Source organism: Loxodonta africana, chromosome 6, assembly GCF_030014295.1.
Source record: "Loxodonta africana isolate mLoxAfr1 chromosome 6, mLoxAfr1.hap2, whole genome shotgun sequence".
Lineage (NCBI taxonomy): Eukaryota > Metazoa > Chordata > Mammalia > Proboscidea > Elephantidae > Loxodonta > Loxodonta africana.
Genome location: NC_087347.1, coordinates 11140814 through 11163137, shown reverse-complemented (window position 1 = coordinate 11163137; position 22324 = coordinate 11140814). Strand labels below are relative to the sequence as shown.

General features: G+C 46.0%; 1 protein-coding gene and 3 non-coding genes across 4 annotated transcripts; all 4 read right to left on the bottom strand.

Annotated features, from left to right (window-relative positions):
* Positions 1-2907: 2907 nt before the first annotated feature.
* Positions 2908-13052, bottom strand: LOC100658425 (nucleolin). Its single transcript, XM_064286557.1, has 14 exons — positions 12872-13052; positions 11616-11741; positions 9897-10368; positions 8887-9087; positions 8696-8782; positions 8353-8494; positions 7805-7929; positions 6658-6781; positions 5975-6132; positions 5377-5500; positions 5039-5172; positions 4191-4317; positions 3571-3797; positions 2908-3383 (listed from the first exon to the last, which is right to left on the bottom strand). The coding sequence occupies exons 1-14, from the start codon at positions 12887-12889 to the stop codon at positions 3307-3309; spliced, it is 2142 nt and encodes a 713-aa protein (XP_064142627.1). The 5' UTR covers positions 12890-13052; the 3' UTR covers positions 2908-3306.
* Positions 3984-4124, bottom strand: LOC111752767 (small nucleolar RNA SNORA75). Its single transcript, XR_002787683.2, has one exon. It is a non-coding gene; the product is annotated as a small nucleolar RNA SNORA75 (small nucleolar RNA).
* LOC111752769 (small nucleolar RNA SNORD20) lies at positions 4843-4922 on the bottom strand. Its single transcript, XR_002787685.1, has one exon. It is a non-coding gene; the product is annotated as a small nucleolar RNA SNORD20 (small nucleolar RNA).
* LOC111752768 (small nucleolar RNA SNORD82) lies at positions 8571-8640 on the bottom strand. Its single transcript, XR_002787684.1, has one exon. It is a non-coding gene; the product is annotated as a small nucleolar RNA SNORD82 (small nucleolar RNA).
* Positions 13053-22324: the final 9272 nt, after the last annotated feature.

Below are 22324 nucleotides of genomic sequence, written 5' to 3'. Positions count from 1 at the left end.
CTTTTATACTTAGATGGGATAAACCAAGAACGGATAAATGAAATAACTCAGAGAAAGGGCACAGGGCAAGCATTCAAGATGTCTTAGTTCTATCACCTCTCTGGGGGTTGTGTACCATCTCTCCGAAAGGTGTGGTGAGGACTTTCTGTGGACTCCCAGGCCCTATCCCATAATCTGAGGGTGGCCTGGAGCTAGAGACCCACTGGCCTGAAACTCCATCCTCTTCAGGCTTCCCTCTTGACACCTCAGTCAGGAGTTCCCACATCCTTTAACAGCCTCATGCTGCCACCTGCTGGACAGATGACAAACATGGTAACAACCATTTGCCGAAGGGAATCACTTTTCTAAAATGGCTGCAAAACCCACCACAATGTGAATCAGATGGGTAATAGGTAGGCCTAGGATTAAGATGCAGGCAGTGGTCGCTCACCTTCCATGTGAAAGCCAGGTTGATTCCCAGCCAATGCACCTCATCAACAGCCTCCAGCTGTCCGTCAGTGGAGGCTTGTGTGCTGCTATGACCAACAGGTTTCAGACTAGCAAGAAAGGCCTGGCAAGCTCCTTCTGCAAAGTCAAAAACCTTATGGATCACAGGAGTCAGGGACCAACTTTAAGGCAGCTATCAAGGACTAAGATGCTTCTGAGATTCCAGGCCCTATTTGCAAACCCTAGCAGCCCTTTCTAGCTCTGCAGGTAACTTTCTTCCATCCTCATCAGTTAATTCACATACCCCCCCCGTTGCTGTTAGGTGCCCTGAGTGGATTCCGACTCATAGCAACCCCATGTACAACAGAACAAAACACTGCCTGGTCCTGCACCATCCTCCTAATTGATGTTTGAGCCCATTGTTGCAGCCAGTGTCGATCCATCTCGTTGAGGGTCTTCCTCTTTTTTGCTCTCTACCAAGCATGACGTCCTCCTCCAGGGAGTGGGGCCTCCTGATAACACGTCCAAAGTACGTGAGATGAAGTCTCGCCATCCTCACTTGTAGCATTCTGGTTGTACTTTTTCCAGGACAGATTTGCTCGTTCTTTTGGCAGCCTGTGATGTATTTGATATTCTTCGCCACCACCACAATTCAAAGGGATCAATTCTTCTTTGGTCTTATTATCCAGTTTTCGCATGCATATGAGGTGACTGAAAACACCACGGCTTGGGTCAGACACACCTCAGCCCCCCTAGGAACCAGTAACGGCTAGACTGCTTCTTTCTTGAGGAGCAGCTTCATTTTCTGTCCTTGCCACACATGGTTTATGAACGGGCTGAGGAACATGCCCGGCATGCTGTGAGCAGACAGAAATAGCTCTTACCGGACATTTAAAGCCAACGCCAAGGGCAGGGTGGGTTCACACCTGCATCCCTTACAACCTAAGCCCTCTCCTGTTTTTGGTTGCAGAGTTGATTCCGACCGTAAGTGTGCAAAGTAGAACTGCACTCCACATGGTCTTGAAGGCTGTGACCTTTCAGAAGCCTATCTCCAGGCCCGTCTTCCAAGGTCCCCCTGAACCAACCATTCAGCCCACCCACCTACACCATCCAGAAACTCCCAAGAGCCGAGAACTCTTCCTGCAATCAGGCTGCTAGTAGGTCCCAGCTCCCCTGGAAAGGTTCCCACCATTCTTCACTCTAATCTATAAAATGTCATTGAGATTATGACTCATAGCAACCCCATGTCAGAGTGCAACTGTGTTCCAGAGGGTTTTCAATGGCAGGTTTTTCAGAAGTAGATGGCTAGGCTTTTCCTCCAAGATGCCTCTGTGTGGGCTCGAACTACCAACCTTTTGGTTAGCAGCCATCACATCCTCACATCCATTAACTACTCACGGTGATCCCACATGTGCCGGAATACAACTGTGTTCCTTTGAGCTGTCGACGGGTCATTTTAAAGACTGCCAGGCCTTTCTTCTGAGGCCCCTCCAAATACAGCTCAAAACCCTTCCAGGTAGCAGCAAAGCTACTTGCACCACACAGGCACTCCCCACTCAAAATTCATACAGATTTTAGAACACTGGCTATGCTAGGTCCCTGGATTAGGAGCAATTCTGACTCATATTCTTGTATTACCAAAATAATTAATTCCACTTTTTTAGGGTGACAAGCCCACAGGCCTGCCAAAGACTGAGTAGCCATCTGCAGCAGGTGCCAGTGTGATGGGTAAGGTGCTGATGTCATCAGGTTCCAGAAGACCCAAAGGAGCCCTAAGACCAACCTTACGGACCCTAGGTGAGAGACAGACTGATGAGCTAAGAGGCTCACTATGCCTCTCCTCAGCCATTTCGTGAAAACCCCATACCTGACCCCCTGTGGGCTCTCTGCTTCCACTAGCTGTCTTCCTCAGTTCCCCACGTTTACAGTCCCTTGACCCAGAACTCTAGTTCTGGCTCTTAACTGAAGTAGGTGGAGGCAGTGCTTAATAGAATAAAACAGAACGCCTCTGATCATTACTACACCTATTGCCAAGTCTGTGTAATTCAACCTCACACTGTTGGAGGACTCACAATACCAGACATGCAGAGAGCCTTGTTTTCGGACCCGTGCCCTCCACCGCTCACTACCCCCCTCAGCCACCTATTCCATTCACTGGTCCCTGCCACTCCTGAGCCCATGTTCTTTAAGGAGGCCTACCTCCTGACCACCATGCTCTTGCCAAGGGCCAATCGCCTGCTGTGAACACCTGACCCTGGGGCCAGCTACAAGTGGGAGAAACCATGGGGACTTCAAGTCTTTCACGTTCGAACACTCACAAAGCCGAGAGACGCTGGTCACCTTGCCAGCCATCTCAATTGCCTGGGATACTTGAACCCAACACATCAAGGATGAGTTAGGGGTGGGATATGCAGAGCAGACTATTTGCCACGCCCCACACCTCCACTGGTATTCCAGGAGAAACACTGTAGAAAACACAAGTCTGGCACCAGAGTTTAGGACTTTTTAATTTGTCCCAAAGTCGCTGAAGCAAAAATCATGATAAAACATTCTGCTTTCCTTTACACCCCCCAACGCAAAAAACTATCTGTAGGAAAAAAACGGTTTTGTACATGGGATGAAACTTAATATAAATTCAAAACTTACAGATAAGGGTTAGCTCTATCACTCATCTCTTTTAAAAAGTTTATATGAATATCCAGTCAAAACCAACAGGGCATCTCCCTTGAAATGTTATCTGTACGGATTTCCCAGTAGACCACAGGGCTGTCTACTGTCTCGGAATGTCCTCAGAAGGCTCTGTCATGATCAGGTAACAGAGTAAAAACCCCAGAGTCCTTTCTTTCAAATGGAAAAGGAAAAAACAGAGGGACAGAAGAACTACTCAAACTTCGTCTTCTTTCCTTGTGGCTTGTGGTCTCCTCCTCCTCCTCTGCCGCCTCGGAAACCTCCTCGCCCTGCAAAGGTAAGGCTCCGTGAAAGAATGGGTATGAAGCTGCTTGTCAGCCCTCCTCTCCACAGGGATTAATGGCAGCCTAAGGACAGATGCAGGGGATCCCGGCGCAGGTTCTCAAGGGTACCCAGAGCTAGTGCTGGTGTAGACACCATGGCACCCTGCACCACCCCCCAACCCATCCTCCTTACCTCCAAAGCCTCCCCGGCCTCTGCCGCCGAATCCACCTCGGCCTCCTCTGCTGTGGCCACCCCGGCCTCCAAATCCTCCCCTGCCTCCGCCTCGACCCCCAAAGCCACCTTCGCCCTTAGGCTTGGCCCAGTCCAAGGTAACTTTGTTGCCATCTATTTCACCATCTTCCATGGCCTCCTTGGCAGCTTTAGCATCTTCCTCACTGTTGAAGTCTACAAAACCAAACCTAAAACACCAAATGGAATCAATGATCATAAAGCAAACATGACGAACAGGTGCCAAAGTTAACCTCATCTGACGGATAGTGATTTCACAGAGCCTAGCTTTGTGTAGGTGAGAAAAGCCTCAAAGTGACAACAGACAAGTGAAAAGGAAAAACTGAAACTGGTCTTACTGACCGCTTCAAACCCAGAAATGTCTCACAGAACAGCAGAACTTTACCTCTGTGAAGACAGAAGGTAAACTAAGAACGCTAGCTCTGTGAATTGGCTCTTCTTCTCGTGCGAATCCATAAACTGCCACCAATGGACAGAAAGGAGCTCATGGAGAAGACTTGTCAGACCCAAGGTCTTGCCCCGAGGCTGGGAGCATCCCTGCATTTTCTGCTTGGTCACCTTACCCTTTGGAAGAGCCAGTTTCCCGGTCGGTGACTATCCTGGCACGAACAGAGCCGTCAAACGACTCCTTCAATGTCTCCTCAGTGGTGTCCTCAGAGAGACCTTTGACAAACAGAGTTTTGGACGGCTCTGGGAAACAAAAAGACAGGAACATGCCTTAGTCATAATCCATATTGACCAGACAATGCCCGCACACTCTCAGCAAAAGCTAGCCTTTCACTCCACGTGTATGCGTAACCAGGAGCGGCAGAGAGGGGGAGCCCCTGTTTAGGAAGCAGTGTTTATTTATGGCGATGGGAAACCTGGATTATGGGTGGTGGTGGCACAACACGATTAACATAACTGAAATTACTGAATTGTACACCTGCAAAGTGTCAAACTGACAAATACTAAGTTACATACATACTCTACCACAACAAAAAGCGCTTAACAAAAGCAGTTAATAGCAACTTAGTTAACTAACGCTCAATTAAAAGGAAAGGGCTTGATCTGTGGCCACCTAGAGTTAAGACAGCTGTTAAGATCTCATCTCAGATGTTTTACGGAAAGCAGGAGAAGCAACGTAAACAAGTCAAAAGTCAATCTTAACACAGCCAATTACAACCACCATCGGGGGCACCTAATCATGGTAAAGGTGCTGCTGAGTCAACACATCTGGGTCAGAACTTGACTATCTAGAGGAATTTTCTTGAGGTTCATCAATTATTTCTCAGATAAATCAGTCATCATGTCCAGTACTGTTCACTCAGTAGCGACTGAAAGACCTGAAGATATGGGGGAAAGCAGAACACCAGCCTGAACGGGAACTCCAAGCACAGTACTGAGGAGCTGTGAAGTGGATGTAACTTACGGCTTCTTGCATTAGGTGATCCCCTGGATCCTTGCAACTCCAACCTGATTGCTCTGCCCTCGATTTCTCTTTTATTACAAGAATTTAAAGCTTCTTTAGCATCTTCAAATGAAGCAAATTCTATAAACGCATACCTAAAGATGAAGTGTTAATATTTAGAATAAGTTACCAGGCAGACTCCTCTTACCTACATGCTGAACCTCAACCAACTTAAAAATTGTAGCTTAAAAAAAATTCAGCTTCTGTTGACAGTCAGAAAAACCTGATTTTACTTTTTTTTTTTTTTTTTTGATTTAAGATGTAACAGTCCATAACTGACAAGATAGTAACGATTTTACCCTTTAGATTTGCCGTTTTGGTTCTGGGGCACCTTGATAGCTGTTGCCTTCTCAAATACTTCCTGAAGAGTTTCTTCTGTCGCGTTGTAGGAGAGGTTGCTTAAGACCAGAGTTTTGGATTCACCTACAAACAGAGATGCCACGTTCTTAAGAGGAGAAACAGTGGTTCCCAATTTTAGTCATGGCGGACACCTTGTTCTTAAGAACATTTGTGCGCTGGGATAACGAACATGCCAACGCTGAGGCAAGTGAGGCCACACCGGTCATATACTGCTATGCGCCACTCCCCTCTGTTCCTGTTTATGTGTGCACCCTACTACTGAACTAGTACATCCTCCCAGAATACTCTAATTTTAAAATCTACAGATCTATGTTAAAGCATAAAATAAATCTGCAAAGGAAGCTAAATTGACCTACTGTGCTTCAACACAAAATGATTTCACATAGCCCTTATTTAAGAAAATGAATTACTACAAAATCTGGCTATCACCCTCCTCTGACCTTCATCCCCATCTAATTACAATCAATCAACTTAAAAAGCACAAAGAATTTCCCTCCATCAATTCTGGAACGTGGACCCATGTTGAGGAAGCCTTACCGCTCCAAGTGCTAGTCTTTCCACCTCTGTAGTCCTGATTTTGACCCTTCTCCCCAGTGTAGTATAGCGATATTGACCGCCCCTCGATCTCTGTTCCCTGCTTTTCTTCAAAAGTTTTCTCGGCATCAGCTTCTGTCTTAAATTCAATGTAAGCAAACCTGCAGTAGAGATGAGACGAAAAAACATTTAACTATTCATCTTTTTTTAAAAAAATAAATAAACAACAAAAAATTGTTTAACACAAATGTTTTAACCTCAGCAGCAAGATCTTGTTTCAGATGCAAGAACAATAAAGACATCCTTTGTTCTATATTGATTGAAACGTACAGGGTTTACACTACCTTGAACTCCACGATTACCTCCCTCCAACCACTACACCCAAATCTGCCAAATGGTCTCAGGACACGTGCTCTGGGTAACACCAGCTCGCAGCTGTGACTGACGTTATTACAACTCATTTGTAGGTTTAGGCACAGTTTTTAAAGCTTTATACACATGCGCTCAGCATCTAAAATTCCCCTATAAATTCAGCACATCACCCCACTTTACAGATAGGAAGCTGAGGTACAGATTATAGCTTAAATTGCACAGGATCACACACCTGGATAATTGAAACTTCTTTTACAAATCAGGGGAGTACTTTAATTTTACGTAAACTCAGTATTTCGGTAGACAGAACATACCCTCTGCTCTTCCCGTCTTTGCTGACTAATCTGATCTCCATAGCATCTTCAAACACTTCTTTTAATTCTTCCTGAGTGACTTTGTAAGGCAAATTTTTGGCCAAGAGTGTTCTGGCATCTCGATCTGGATTAAAAATAACAAAACAGAAAAAGCCCCAAAATACTGATCATTCAACAAGTATTTGAAATCCTATGATGTACAAATCTGTACTAAATTTGAGACAGAGCAAAAACTAAACACTTGTCCCTTGGCACTATCCCAACAGAGAGCAAACTACGTGCTGAACAGAACACAGAGCTCAACCTACAGTAGGTGCCTAATAGTTTTGAAGAAAAGCAGAAATAAAAATGAACACGATTTAAAATGCTACATTTATGGACAAAAAGTAAAGGACACTTTAAAAAATCATTGAGAAGTTGACCAATCAAGGGCCAGAAAACAAAAGAACATTCAAGAACATTACAAGTGGCAATGACTACAAGTCCAGCGTGGCTGGGAATGATGAACCAGATAGCCTAGTAACAGTATTACTAGTTTCAGGTGCACCTAAGCAATTCTCTTGCTTGCTTGCCTGGAATTTCTATCATAGTAGCAACAAAGAGTGGCAAGCACAGTTGTAAACACTTAATATATCCTAATTAATTTCATCCTCATAAAACTATGAGAAACCTAAGAGAAAAAAGTTAAACCATTTGCCCTGGCAGTCTACCACTGGAGGCCACGCTCTTAGCCACATGAGGCTACCCTACAGACGTTAGTAGCTGCATTGAGCGGGTTGTGACTCATGCAACCCCATGTCCCTTCACTCATTATTGACCGTGTGAGCCCACTGTTTCAGCCATTGTGTAGTGCCCTCTAAGCCCAGTGGGCTAACCCTCCACCACTGTTCTGGTATGACTCAGAGGATTTGCATCAAGTAATTTTTGGAAGCAGATTGCCAGGCCTTTCTTCCCAGTCCTTCTGGAAGCTCCACTGAAACCTGTCTACCACTGTGACCCTGCTGATATCTGAAATATTGGTGGCAAAGATTCTAGTATCATAGCAACATGCAAGCCAGCCAGGTGGTGGACCCTCTAGGTACACATCTGTTGACAAGTTACCCTTAGCATCACAATGATCAAAAACTTTCCATACTTTCCCACGTACCTTTCTTACTGTCTTTTCCCTTTGGTCTCTCTAGTTTAATTTCATTGCCAAAGACTTTTAAGCCAGTAAGTTCCAAGGCTTTTTCCAGGTCTTCAGCAGATTCAAAATCCACATAGCCGAACTTCCTTTAAGGCGATGAGGGGCAAAAAGTTACAGAGGAAAAAATCAAGAGCCACACACATATTCTGGGCACCTGCAGCACCAATGTGACGGTACAAACAAGTGAAAAAGAACCTACAGTACTTACAGTCAAAGCTCTGCAAACTGGACCAAGACCCAGTACAGGCTGACTAGCTATGTTATTTATAACCAACGCTGAAAGTAATCAGTTTTTAGATTGTGATAAAAAACCGGCCTAAACATTAAGAAAAAAATCCTATCTAGCTAAAAAGTACTATTATGGCTACTAGAGTCCAAGAATTCTAGATTATTTCCAAAAATACAAGCATCAAATTCTCTGTCAAGAGTTGTCTTGTGTTACACCAAAAGTTAAGATAGATTACGGCAACTTCAAGTGAGAGATTCTGAAAGAAGCCCAAGTTACTCACCTAGACATACCAATTCTGACATCCACAACAGCAAGATCATTTTTAGCAAAAAGGTCACTTAGGCCAGTTTTTAATTCAGGAGCAGATTTGTTGCAGTTCAGGTTTCCAACAAAGAGATTGAATGCTGAAGTTGGTTCTACGGCTATACACAAAAGGAACTACAGTCAATCTAGTAACAGTGACACATATTTGATTTCCATTCAACACTTCTATACCCAGCACATATCAGCATCACAACGTAACATCAGGTTTCAGCATTAAGTCCCTTTGTTGTTCATCATTTGCGCTGTTAAACCTTGTCTGTGCCCCTCCCCCAACCACTCCTCCAAATTCTGCAAGTTACCTTCCACTTTCTGTTTCTTGGCTTCAGGGGCGGCTTTCTGTTTGGACATTTCCTTCTTTCGTTTGCCAGGTACTTCTTTGACAGGTTCTGGGTAAGTTTTGAAAGGATGTGTTATCAACGGGCTGTCACACACATTCAAGTACATCTTTCTAACACTCAAGTCAGAGTACTTCAACAGCTACTATGATTACCTTCCTCCTCTTCATCTTCCTCATCCTCCTCCTCTTCCTCTTCATCTTCCTCATCATCCTCTTCCTCATCCTCCTCCTCCTCGTCGTCATCGTCATCCTCTTCATCTTCGTCCTCAGCCACACTCTTGGCTTTCACAGCGCCTTTTGTAGGAGCTTTCTTTCCTTTTGCTGGTGTAGTCTCCATGGCCTCTTCTTCAGAGTCTAAGAGAGAAAGGGCATTCGGTTAGACACAGCATTCTCTCAGAACCAACTGTGGTTCTAAGAAGTCTGCAGAAAACACAATCCCATCAATACCACCAGTTACGGCAAGAATTAACAGCTCGCACAACTAAATGGTGCCTGGCTACCGTCACCAACTGCTCTGACAGAGATCACAATAAAGGGCCTGCAGCAGAGCTGGAGAAAAACGTAGAACAAAATTCTAACTCACAGAAGAAAAAAAGGGGGGGGGGGGCGGAGACTTACTGGTCTGATAGAGTGGAGAACACCCCAGAGTACAGCCCCCAGACAGCCTTACAGCTCAGTAATAATCACTCCTGAGATTCATCTTTCAGCCGAAGGTTAGACAGGCCCACAGAAAATGAGACTGAATGGGCACACCAGCCCAGACAAGGCCGAGATGGCAAGGGACAGGAAAGCTGGTAATGGGGAACCCAAGGTCGAGAAGGCAAAGAGTGTCGACGTGTCGTGGAACTGGCAACCAACGCCATAAAATGTGTTTCGTTTAATGAGAAACTAATTCGCTCTGTAAATCTCATCTAAAGTACAAAAAAACAAAACCAGAACAGGTCACTTGGAAGCAAAACCCTGCGTTACAAGGAGCGTTCCCAGAACGTTCTGTCAGGCACACAGCATTTCCTGGAGGTCAGTCAGTCGTGGGTAATTAAGCCCAATGCACCACAAACAGCCCAAAGAAGCCCTGCAAGAACTTATCTAATCTCATGGCAGGAGTATGCAGAGTTATAAGAGAAGTAAAAAACACTTCGGCAACTACCAAGGGAATCCCTTACCGTCGTCTTCATCCTCCTCATCATCGTCCTCCTCATCGTCCTCCTCCTCCTCATCTTCATCATCCTCATCATCGGAGGCAGGGGCAACCGCTGCTGCTTTCATCATGGCTGGCTCAAATTCTTCCTCATCCTCATCATCTTCCTCACTGTCTTCATCATCTTCCTCATCATCGCTCTCATCCTTCTTGGCATTCTTGCCATTCTTTGCCCCCTTGGCTGGAGTGGCAGCTCCCTTCTTACCAGGGGTGGCCACTGCTGCTTTGCCCGGGGTGGCTCCCTTCTTGCCAGGTGTCGCTACTGCTTTGGCTGGTGTAACTGTCTTCTTGGCCGGCGTGGCTGCTGCTTTTTTGCCAGGGGTGACAGCTGCTTTCTTGGCCGGTGGGGCAGCTACCACCTTTTTTGTTGGGGAAACCACCACCTTCTTGGACGGTACCGCGGGATTCTTCTTGCCTTTTTTCTGAGGAATGATGACCTGAAGAAGAAAATTTAAGAAATCCTCTGGTACTGCCTCTAGTTTAAGATGACATGCATTAAAGCACTCATGAAAGTCTAGGGGCACACAGTATGCCCCTCTATTTACCTGAGAAATTACAACCCTCATCTTTCAATTTAGGTAAAATACAGCTTTTAAACCCTGAAAACACAAGAATCCAGATCTCTGCATCTCATACTTTTATCCCAATTAACTGCTCCAGTTTTGCAGCTGTACAGCCTGAGAGTACCAACTCTGAAATCAGAGCTGGAATAGATCCCATCCATCAGAAGCTGTGCAGCCTTGGACAAATTTTAAAAAATATTAAGCATCAACTTCCTCATCTAAAAACTGTAATATCAAACTTAAATGTTGTTCTAAAAATGAAATGAATCGATAGCTAAATTACTTACAGCCCTGTACACAAAAAGTTGTAAATATTTAAGTGCTATTATCTCTTTTGAGGATCCTGCAACGGTCAGTGTACGTACAGAGATCACTGAAAGCTCAGTTCTTCAAATGAGAGATTAAAAGCTCAACAGTAAGTAGGCTGGACAGTCAACCTTGGCAAAATTACCAAAGAACATGCATATCAACTGCCAGTAAACTGACGCTGTGCATGTTAAAAACGCTGGAAAGGTGAATACTGTTGCGTATATTAAAAACGTTGGGAGAGAGCAAGCTGTTTTTTGATTATTAGTTTTATCACGTAGCGTGTGGGAAGAATAAAGCCCTCTATAAAGAGGGTCAGCACTAAGACAAGTGGCAACCCTGAACACATACAGATAATAACACAATGCGATTGTTACCAAGCTTCTCCACAGTGAAATACAGATCAATTGATCCTGCTTAGAAGCTAGTCAAGAGATGTGATAAGGCTACAAGATGGACTCCTCAGACCTGAATATGATACTCAGTTCTGCCCACTGTCCAGGCTGTGGCCTTATTTAACGTATGCAGCTAAAATGTTAAAACTAGAAAAATGTAATCATTAAACACATCACACCTACCCCAAGAAAGGGCCAGCAAAAAGGCATCTGAGATCTTGTCAGGTCTCAAACTCATACTCAAATACTTACCCAAACTGCATCTTGATATGTCAAAGAAAAGCTTGGGAGACAACCATGATACAAGGCCACGTATGAATTAATATAAACCTTCAGTTTTGGTAGTATTTTCAAACACCTAACACCACCTCCCTGATTTTATGTTTTAATGTCATTCCGTGTCAAATCACATATAATTACCTCTTCTCCACTGCTGTCTTCTTCTTCTTCTTCTTCATCTTCTGACATTTCCTCATCCTCACTATCTTCTTCTACCTCCTTAGGGGGAGGAGCCATTTTCTTGGGGTCACCTTGATTTTTACCAGCCTAAAATGGACACAACTATTAGCACACCACATTTGCACCAGTATTTCAAGCCATTTATGTTTTGCCATTAGTCTACGTAGTAAAATGCAGTTCTTTCTTCCTCAGAATCCAGTTTCCATGCCGCTAAATACCATTAACATGCAAACAAGTCTTAATATACAACTTAAGACAGCATTTTCAACCTACCTGTATTTTTCCTGTCAGTCTGTACAGCTACAAAATCAAGCCTAGAATAACAGGTCAAAAAAACGATCTCTCTCTTCCTGTCGCCTTTCCGAACCACGGCTGTTTTAAAAACATTATCCCCTAACTATTAAATATTGCTCTGAGTGTTTTTTAATATACAATACCTTGCGCCAGGCCCACTGCGCAACCAACAATTCATAATCCTTTACCCTTGGGAAACTACCCTCGAAAAGCCTTTGATAAATTCTGGGCACGTGGTCCGAATTCAAATTAAAAACCACGATCTTTCAGTCACCTTTTAACACTTGTGGTCTTTTTAACAGTGTTCCCTTCCCGGAGAAACCCCCCAACTTTCAGAGCCCAGCGGGCCACGTGGGGGTGTCTCCCAGGCCACCATGTGCACGCAGAAACACGCGGAGGCGGCGTCTCCATCCGGGGCTCACCACGTGCCAGCTCGCCGCGCGGGGACCCCGTAGGCCGCCGGACGTCTGCCTTAACCCCACCCCGCCGCTGCCCCCGGCCCGCGGCCCCACGGCTCTCCGCTAGAACACGGCCCTCTCCGGAGCCGCAGGGACCCACGCGGCGCGGCCCACGTGGCAGGCCGCGCGCCGGGGCACGTGCGTCAGGAGGCGGGGCCAGCTCGCGCGCGTCGCGGGCTCCCGCCTCACCCCTCCACCCGGGGCCCCGCGCCCCTTCCCGCGCGCAGCCCCGAAGTCTCTCCCCGCCGTGCCCACCGCCCCCTGCACCTGCAGGCGCTCTTCACCGCGTCTCCATGTCGCCAAAACCCGCGAGACCCGCCCGCTTCTCGCGCGAGACTTCCGTCAGCATGGCGAACCTCGAACGCGCCCGGGACGGCGCGCAGGCCCTCCTCCTCGCGGCGCCGCGCGCGCGCTCCTCGGGAAGCAGGCCCCGACGCCCGGCCTTGCGCCTGCAAGGCCGCTTACCTTCGCGAGCTTCACCATGATGGCGGCTTGTGACGACGGAGTGTGTGGAGAGTGAGTGGCGCAGATGAGCCTAGAAGAACCCAAGCGACGTCGATGGCGGCCGCGAGTGCTGAAGAGCCTGGAGCGCGCACGCTTCGCTGCCAGCTAGGGCTCGAGACTGAGGCAAAAGACGGAGCCTACCCAGTAATCGCCTCTGGAAAGGCGACGACGGCGCCCTCGTGACCCCGCCTTGGCCAATCAGAGCGCGCGTCCATCCCGCGAGCCAATCGCGAGCCCCTCCCCGAGAACGGCGCGGGGCGGGAGTGGGCGGGCCAAGGCGGCGGGGGATGGGAGGGAGGCTTGGTGTCGGCACCTGGGGGCGGGCTTGGCTTTGTGCGAAGCCTGCGCTGATTGGGCGGTGGCTGCGCGGCCCCGGGTGCTCCTGCGCTGCCTGCCTTATGGCGCCTGCGCCGTAAGACGGACATTTTGGCGCCGGGTGGGCCCGGGCTTGGGGCGGGCGGGGGCTGGCGGTCTGCAGCTCCCGAATGAGCCCTATCGCCTCGGGCGGTCTTTGCGGGTCCTGCGATGCCCCACGCGCGGCTCTGGTCCGCACTCCACGCTGAGACTCCCGGCGGCCGTGGGGAGGATTTCGGCCCATTTAACTGCTGATGAGCCCGAGCCCGCCCAAAGTTTAGGGACCAGGGTTCACTTTGCCCCTTTCGGTGCCCACCTTAGCCCCGTCCATCCACGAACCAGGGACCAGAAACATCTCCCTGGGCACAGGTGACACGCTCCCAGGCCGTGGGCCTGAAGCTGTCCCCTGAGAACTGTTAATAAAGAGGCTTACCGTGTTCAGGCTCTGCTGATAAGCGCACAGACATCTCATTTAATCCCACAGCCTCATGCGGTAGGTATTTCCCTCCCCACGGGGATCAGACTCGTAAGCTTCTGGCCGTCTCAGGGTTTACCGCTGGGATCGGCAGATGAACCTGGGTCAGCAGACTGCAGCTGGGTCTTTGACCACCTCAGAAGTTCCCCCCTTGTTATTTGGGGCTAATACCAGTACCATGGCGACCCCACGTGTGTCAGCGTAGCACAGTGCTCCACAGGGTTTTTAATGGCTGATTTTTCAGTAGTACATTGCCAGGTCTTAATTCCAAGGCATCTCTAGATGGTCTCAAACCTCCAAGCTTTTAGTTAGTAACCGTTTGCACCACCCATAAACCGGTAGACCGTGCGTTGACTCATGGCGACCCCACTGGGCTCCGTAGGGTTTTCAGTGGCTGGTTTTTCTAGATTGCCAGGCCTTTCTTCCCAGATGCCTCTAGGTGGACTTCAAGCGCCATTAAAATGTTACAGATGGGTGGCCCTTGGCACTAGATGGCCCAGGAGTAGATGAAAGCCGAAGGAAAGGTTACCTCTATGGCGGAAGCACAGAAAATTGTCTTTGTACAGTGATTTTGCCAATTATTTGAGTGGGTTACTTTGTGGGTGAAAATTTATAGTTGGTGCCAAATTTAACAAACCACAGCACTTGGCTTTAGTTTAGAACCTTCCCAGGATCTATCCTGGGCCTCTGGTACCTAAATGTTCCTAATCTGGACACCTTCAGCCTTGATGCTGTTTCCCACACGGAACTGATACGAAGGTTCACCCTTGGAAGATGGATAGTTGTGATGGTTCGCAACATGCTGGATGTAGTTAATGTCACCGAATTCTACACATGGAAATAGTTTCAATGGCAAACTTTTTGTTATATATATTTTACCACAACAAAATTATAAAGAAAGAATCTCCCCTGGGATGCTATAATTCAAGAAGTCTAGGTTAGGGCCCTGGGTTTTGAATTTTAACAAGGGCCCATGGGGATTCTTGTGAGCAATCAAGTTATTTTGCAGTTTTTTCTGGCACACTTCTGAAACCCAGTGAATAGGAAACTCTCTGGGCTCTCTGGTGTGGGCAAGGGGCTGGGGCCAGGTCTGTACCCTGGACTCTGATGGCCTGTGGAGACCCCCTGAGGATAGTCACACTCAGGTCTCTAGGGAAGAGGGCAAATAGGTTACTAAGTGGCCGCCCAGGCAAAAAGAACAGCATGAGCCAAGGCATAAGACTTTTTAATGAGACCCTCGGTGTTTCCAGTGATTTTGACACAGAGGACACTTGGCACTTGTGGGAAGAGGTTCTAGAGATTAAGGGGGCATGACCAAGTGACAAGGACAAATTCTAGAAATATGGCATGGCTGGCTCCTTGTCATTCAGATCTGTTTATATGTCCTCCCTAGAGGCCTTCCCCTGGCCTCCAGTGTAAAGTTGTTGTTAGCCAACTCATGGCGACCTAAGCACAATGGAATGAAATACTGCCCAGCTCTTTGCCATCCGCATGATACGTTGCGGATCAGATCCCAATGTAAAGTCCCACTCAGAAACTCACATCACCCCTACTGAATCCTTTGCAGGTACTTATTGCTATGTGATATTTTTCTTGTCTGCTTACTGTCTGTCTCCACCCCCACATTAGAATACATATATTGTTCTCTACTGTATTCCTGGTGCCCAGAACATTGCCTGGCACGCAATAATGTTGAAAATTACTTGTTAAATGAATGACGGAATTGAACTACAGGTAGTCCCCAACTTATGACAGGGTTCCATTGTGACTGCTACTCCCCTCGTAAGTCGGTTCTGGCATAAGTCGAACACTTCATTTTTTTTTTTTTTTTAGTTTTCATTATTATTGCCTTTTATTATCAGTATCTTTATAAATCTCATCTTTATTTGTCTTTGGGATTTGGAAACATTACATCTGAGAATATCAGCAAATTATATGCTGCCACATTTTATGTAGTATATATTAATAACAATACATACACACAGCCTGTTGCTGTCGAGTTGATGCCGACTCATAGCTACCCCGTAGAAGAGTAGAACTGCCCCATAGGGTTTCCAAGAACTGGCTGGTGGATTTGAATCACCAGGGCTCCTAATAACAATATTTTCTTAATAACAATAAGATACATAAAAAAAAAAAAAGTAAGTGTAAAGACAGTGTAAGTTTCACTGTAACGCAAATATATCGTAAGTTGGGGACTACTTGTATTTAGGTAGAATAAGCAGCAGAGAGAGCCAGTATAGCTTACGGTGGGTTCAAGTGTGTTACTTTGAGTCTCACAGTCCAGGGTAGAAAAATAGTAATACTGAGTACTTACTACATACGGAAACCCTGATGGCGTAGTGGTTAAGAGCTATGGCCGCTAACCAAAAGGTCGGCAGTTTGAATCCACCAGGTGCTCCTTAGAAACAGTATAGGGCAGTTCTCTGTTCTGTAGGGTCGCTAGGAGTTGGAATCGACTCAACGGTACATTCGTATACATGCGTACTTATATATATGTATTTAAAAAAAAAAAAGTTGCCATAAAGCAGATTCTGAGTCATGACGACCCCATGTGTTGCAAACTAGAAATGTGCATAGGGTTTTTAATGGCTGTGTCCTTTTGAAAGTAGATTGCCAGGCCTTTCTTCCCAGGTGCCTCTGGGTGGATTCAAACTGCCCATTTTCCAGTTAGCAGCCAAGGACTCAACAGTTTGCCCCGCCCAGGGACTCCAGAGTACTTACATAGTAAAACCTGTGAAAGCCAGAACCTGTGTGAGGCAGAAACTTGTCAGAGAAGGAAAACTCAAATATTGTCCACTAAGAGAGCAATGAAAAAGTGGTAAGATTGCACCATGTCTGTCTTAGTCATCTGGTGCTGCTATAACATGAATACCACAAGTGAATGGTTTTAACAAAGAGAAATTTATTCTCTCACTGTCTAACAGGCTACAAATCCAAATTCAGGGTGTCAGCTCCAAAGGAAGCCTTTCTCTCTGTGTTCGTTCTGGAGTAAGGTCCTTCTTGTCAATCCTCCCCTGGACTAGGAACTTCTCTGCACAGGAACACCAGGTCCAAAGAAGCACTCTGCTCCCGGTGCTTCTTTCTTGGTGTTATGACATCCTCTCCCCCCCATCTTCTGGCGTCCCTTTCCTTTTTATCTCTTGAAAGATAAAAGGTGGTGCAGACCACACCCCTGGGAAACTCCCTTTACCTTGGATCAAGGATGTGACCTAGTAAGGTGTTACAATCTCACTCTAATCCCCTTTAACATAAAATTACAATCACAAAATGGAGGACAACCACAGAATACTGGGAATCATGGCATAACCAAGTTGACACATATATTGGGGGGACACAATTCAATTCTTGATACTGTCAAAGGGGGAAAACTTGGGAGACCCTGAAAACCAAGGCAGTGCTGTGGAGTTCTAGCTCTCACAGGTCTTACTGTATAGTGCTGGCTAAGTGCCCAGTGCTCTTCCAGTGCTCTATATGCTAACTCATTTAATCTTTGAAACAACCTTTGAAAAAGGGGTAGCCATCATCAGTGCCCATGGAAGCAGCAGTCAAGAAATGAAACAACATGTTGCATTGGGCAAATCTGTGGCAAAAGATCTTTTCACCAAAATCTTAAAAAGTAAAGATGTCATTTTGACAACTAAGGTGGGCCTGACCCAAGCCATGACCTTTTCAATCGCCTCACATGCATGTGAAAACTGAACAATGAAAAAGGAAGACCAAAGAAAAATTGACAGATTTGACTTGTGTTGGTGAAGAATATTGAAGATATAATGGACTGCCAGAAGAACAAACAAATCCATCTTGGAAGAGGTACAGCCAGAGTGCTCCTTCGAAGCAAGGATGGTGAGACTTTGTCTCACATCCTTTGGACATATTATCAGGAGGGACCAGTTCCTGGAGAAGGACATCTTGCTGGGTAAAGTAGAGGGTCAGTGAAAAAGAGGAAGACCCTCAAGGAGATGGACTGATACAGTGGTTGCAACAACGGGCTCAGGCGTAGCAACGATTGTGAGGATGGCACAGGACCAGGCAACATTTCATTCCATTGCACGTGAGTTGGAGCTGACTCCATGGTGCCTACCAAAAACATCATTGTTTTACAGAAGCTGGGACACAGAGAGATAAAGTAACTTGTCCAGGGTCACAAAGCTAGTAAGTGGCAAGGCTAGGATTCAAAATGAGACCCTGCTCTGTGATCCTAGCTTCTTTATATATAAAATGGGGATAATAATAGTACTGACCTCTTGGTTTGTTATGAGGACTAAGTGAGATACTGCATGTGTTTTTCCGAGGACACATTTCATTTTATGTAGAGTATACGTATGTAAGTGGAGTGATTTACACACTTATTTCCGTTTTATGTGCAGTGTACTTTAGTGGAGCGACTTACATATACTTAGTTATCTACTGTTGCTATAACAGAAATGCCACAAGTGGGTGGCTTTAAAAAACAAATTCATATTTTCACAGTTTAGAGGCTGGCGTTTGAAATACCGATGGCACAGCTTCCAGCATCGTAGCAACATGAAAGCCACCACAGTACGACAAACTGACAGGTGCCTGGGGAACAGCACAGTTTAGGAGGCTAGAAGTCCAAATCCAGGGTGCCAACTCTAGGGAAAGACGTTCTCTGTTAGCTCTGGAGGAAGGTCCCCGTCTCTCTGAGCCTGGGGGATCTTCATGTGGCTTGGCATCTCTCTTCCCCATCTCCGCTTTTCTCGCTTATTTAATCTCTTTCATATCTCAAGAGAGATTGACTCAAGACACACCCTACATTAATCCTGCCTCATTCACATAACAAAGACAACTCATTCCCAAATAGGATTATTACCACAGGAATGTTGTTGTTAGGTGCCGACTCATAGTGACCCTGTGCACAACAGAAGGAAACACTGTCCGGTCCTGCACCATCCTTACAATCCTTATGCTTGAGCCCATTGTTGCAGCCACTGTGTCAATCCACCTCGCTGAGGGTCTTCCTCTTTTCCACTGACCCTGTACTCTGAATAGAGGTTAATATTTACCACGTGTATTTTTGGGGGACACAATTCAATCCATAACATTTCACTCTTTGGTCTCCCAAAATTCATGTCCTTCACACAGGTAAAACACATTCACCCCGTCACATCATTCCAAAAGTAGTAAGTCAACTCCAAGACCAAAATCTCATCTTCTGAATCATCTAAGTCAAATATGGGTGAGACTTTATCTATCCGGGGGACAAAATTCGTCTTCATCTGTGAACCTGTGAAATTTAGATTGTCAGTTACCTGTTTCCAAAGTACAATGATGGAGCAGGCACAAGTTAGACATTTCCATTACTAACGGGAGAAATTGGAGGCAAAGAAGGGATAATGGGCTCTAAGCAAGTCCAAAACCCAGTAGAACAATTTACATTAGCTCTCAAGGCTTGAAAATGATCTTCTGTTATCTGAAACCATCTAAGCAATGGGCCTGCCCTTTAGACCTGAGTGTTAGCCATGCTCTCCAGATTCTGGGTGGAGGCTCCTTGGTCCTGGGTTTCAGCTCTGCCTTCCAGGCCCACTGGGATGGCAACTAAGCTCCCTCGGTTTTGGGTGACTCCATTCTGGTAGTCCATCTGAGTGGTGACCCCACCCCCTAGACCCTAGCAGGCCCTGTTCTTCTGCCCCTTGGGCGTGGCAGCCCCGTCCCCCTGGCACACCTTAACAGCAGCCCCACACTCCAGAACTGAGTTGGCAAACATCCAACTCTTGGAAACCTAGGAAACTGTGGCCCCACCCCTTGAAGCCAGGAAGGCCCTGCTTCCCTTGCTCCTTCCAATGTTCTGCTGATCTCTGAGCTACTCTAGGGATGGTCCTTTTCTCTTCTTGGAGGACAACAGATGTCGCTCTTTTGGACCGTTTTCTGCCTGTAGAATTCAAAGAGGCAGATGCTGTCTCTCATTTTGTCCTTTCTCTGTCTCCTTTAGTCTAAGCTGATGGATTTTCTGCTGTGGTAGTTGATTAGGTCCATCAGTCACAAACCTAATCTCTTTAACAAAAGATTGTGTAGCCACCTCCTTGGTGAACATTCTGGGACATGTGTCCTTAGTTTGTACAACAGAATTTTCCGTATCCTTAAGATCTGTTTTCATTTTGCACGGTTCATTTTTTTTCTTTTTTTTTTTATTGTGCTTTAAGTGAAAGTTTATAATTCAAGTCAGCTTCTCATACAAAAACTTATACACACATTGTTATGTGGCCCTATTTGCTCTCCCTACAATGTGACAGCGCACTCCTCCTCTCCACCCTGTATTTCCTGTGTCCGTTCAACCAGCTCCTGTTCCCTTCTGCCTTCTCAACTCGCCTCTAGACAGGAGCTGGCCACATAGTCTCATGTGTCTACGTGAGCTAAGAAGTACACTCCTCGCCAGTATCATTTTATGTCTCATAGTCCAGTCTAATCTTTGAAGAGTTGGCTTCGGGAATGGTTTTAGTTCTGGGCTAACAGAGAGTCCGGTGGTCATGTCCTCTGGGGTCCCTCCAGTCTGGCAGACCATTAAGTCTCATCTTTCTACTAGAATTTGAGTTCTGTATCCCACTTTTCTCCTGCTCCATCTAGGATTCTCTGTTGTGTTCCCTGTCAGGGCAGTTATTAGTGGTACCCAGGCACCATCTAGTTCTTCCAGTCTCAGGCTGATGTGGTCTTTGATTTACTGGCCCAATCTGACTCTTGGACTCATACTTACCATGTGTCTTTGGTGTTCTTCATTCTCCTTTGCTTCAGGTGGGTTGAGACCAATTGTTGCGTCTTAGATGGCTGCTTGCTAGTGTTTTTAAGACCCCAGATGCCACTCTCCAAAATGGCCCCTGCTACTCTGGCCTTCAAAGCGTTTGGTTTATTCAGGAAACTTCTTTGCTTTTGGTACAGTCCAGTTGTGCTGACCTCTCCTGTATTGTGTGTTGTCCATCCCTTCACCTAAATTAGTTCTTATCTGCTATCTAATTAGTGAATCCTCCTCTCCCTCCCTCTCTCCCTCCCCCTCTCGTAACCATCAAATAATATTTTCTTCTCTATTTAGGCTATTTCTTGACTTCTTATAATAGTGGTCTCGTACAATATTTGTCCTTTTGCAACTAACTAATTTCACTCAGCATGAAGCCTTCCAGGTTCCTCCATGTTATGAAATGTTTCACAGATTCATCCTTGTTCTTTATCGATGCATAGTATTCCGTTGTGTGAATATACCATAATTTATTTATCCATTCATCCGTTGATGGGCACCTTGGTTGCTTCCATCTTTTTGCTATTGTAAACAGTGCTGCAATGAACATGGGTGATTGCACAGTTCATTTTTAAGTCCATCTCTTTCTTCTTGCATTTTACTATAAGCGGTTCCTTAGGCTGGGTTCTCTAGAGAAGCAAAACTAATGAAGAGTATGTATATATATATAGATATATGAAACTCTGGTGGTGTAGTGGTTAAGTCCGATGGCTGCTAACCAGAAGGTCGGCAGTTCGAATCCACCAGGCTCTCCTTGGAAACTCTCTAGGGTAGTTCTACTCTGTCCTATAGGGTCATTATGAGTCGGAATTGATGGTAACAAGTTTATATATGTATGTATATATGTATGTATATGTATTTGTTGCACATAGGGTCGCTGTGAGTCAGAACCTACTTGACGACACCCAACAGAAACAACATGGCACTAGCAACAGAATATTGCTAGGAATGTGGACATTGATATGCTTCTTGTGATGCTATAAAAGAAAATGATGAACGTGTGATTGGACAATGGAGGAAGGATGATGCTTTTTATGCAGTGGCAAAGAACTTGTCTGAATTATGTTCAAATGATTGGTGGAAGGTAGAACTCGTAAGTGATGAACTTGGCTATCGGGCTGATGAGATTTCTGAGCAAGAACTTAAAGAGGCCATGTGGTTTCTCTTGCTGCTTGTGATCTTTAAGGTTTTATGTCAACTTGGCTGGGCCATGATTCTCGGTGGTTTGGCGGTTATGATATAGTTTGACAGTCGTATAATGATGTAGTCCTTCCTTGACGAGATCTGATATAATGTGATCCATGATAGGATCCGCCGTGAGTAGCCAATCAGTTGAAAGGGAGTTTCCATGGGGGTATGGCCCACATCCAATACAGGTGGACTTTGTGGAAGGCTTGAAGGTTTTTGCTCTGTTCTGGATCCTGCATTCGGTTCGTCGGCATCTGACCTTCAGTTCTTGGGACTTGGGCAGGCAGGCTGCCAATCTTGGATTCATCAGCCTTGGCAGCCATGAACCAGCAACCTGCCATCTGACCTGTGGATCTTGGGTTCATCAGCCCCGGCAGCTACATGAGTAAGGAGAAGCCTCCAGCCTGATGCCTGAAGCCTGAACCATGGACTTGGGACCTTCCAGCATCAACTGTGTGAGCTATTTTCTTGAGATAAATCTCTCTCTATATATATATATGGAGCTGTCATCCAATTGGGGTCTGTGCCCTGGAGCAGTTGAGCCAATGAAATGTAGTCCAAGTCAGAAGGAGAAAGTTTACTACGAGGTAACACCAATAGGGAGCCCGACAGCAACGCAAGCTGTCTTTATGGAGTACTGAAAAGCAAT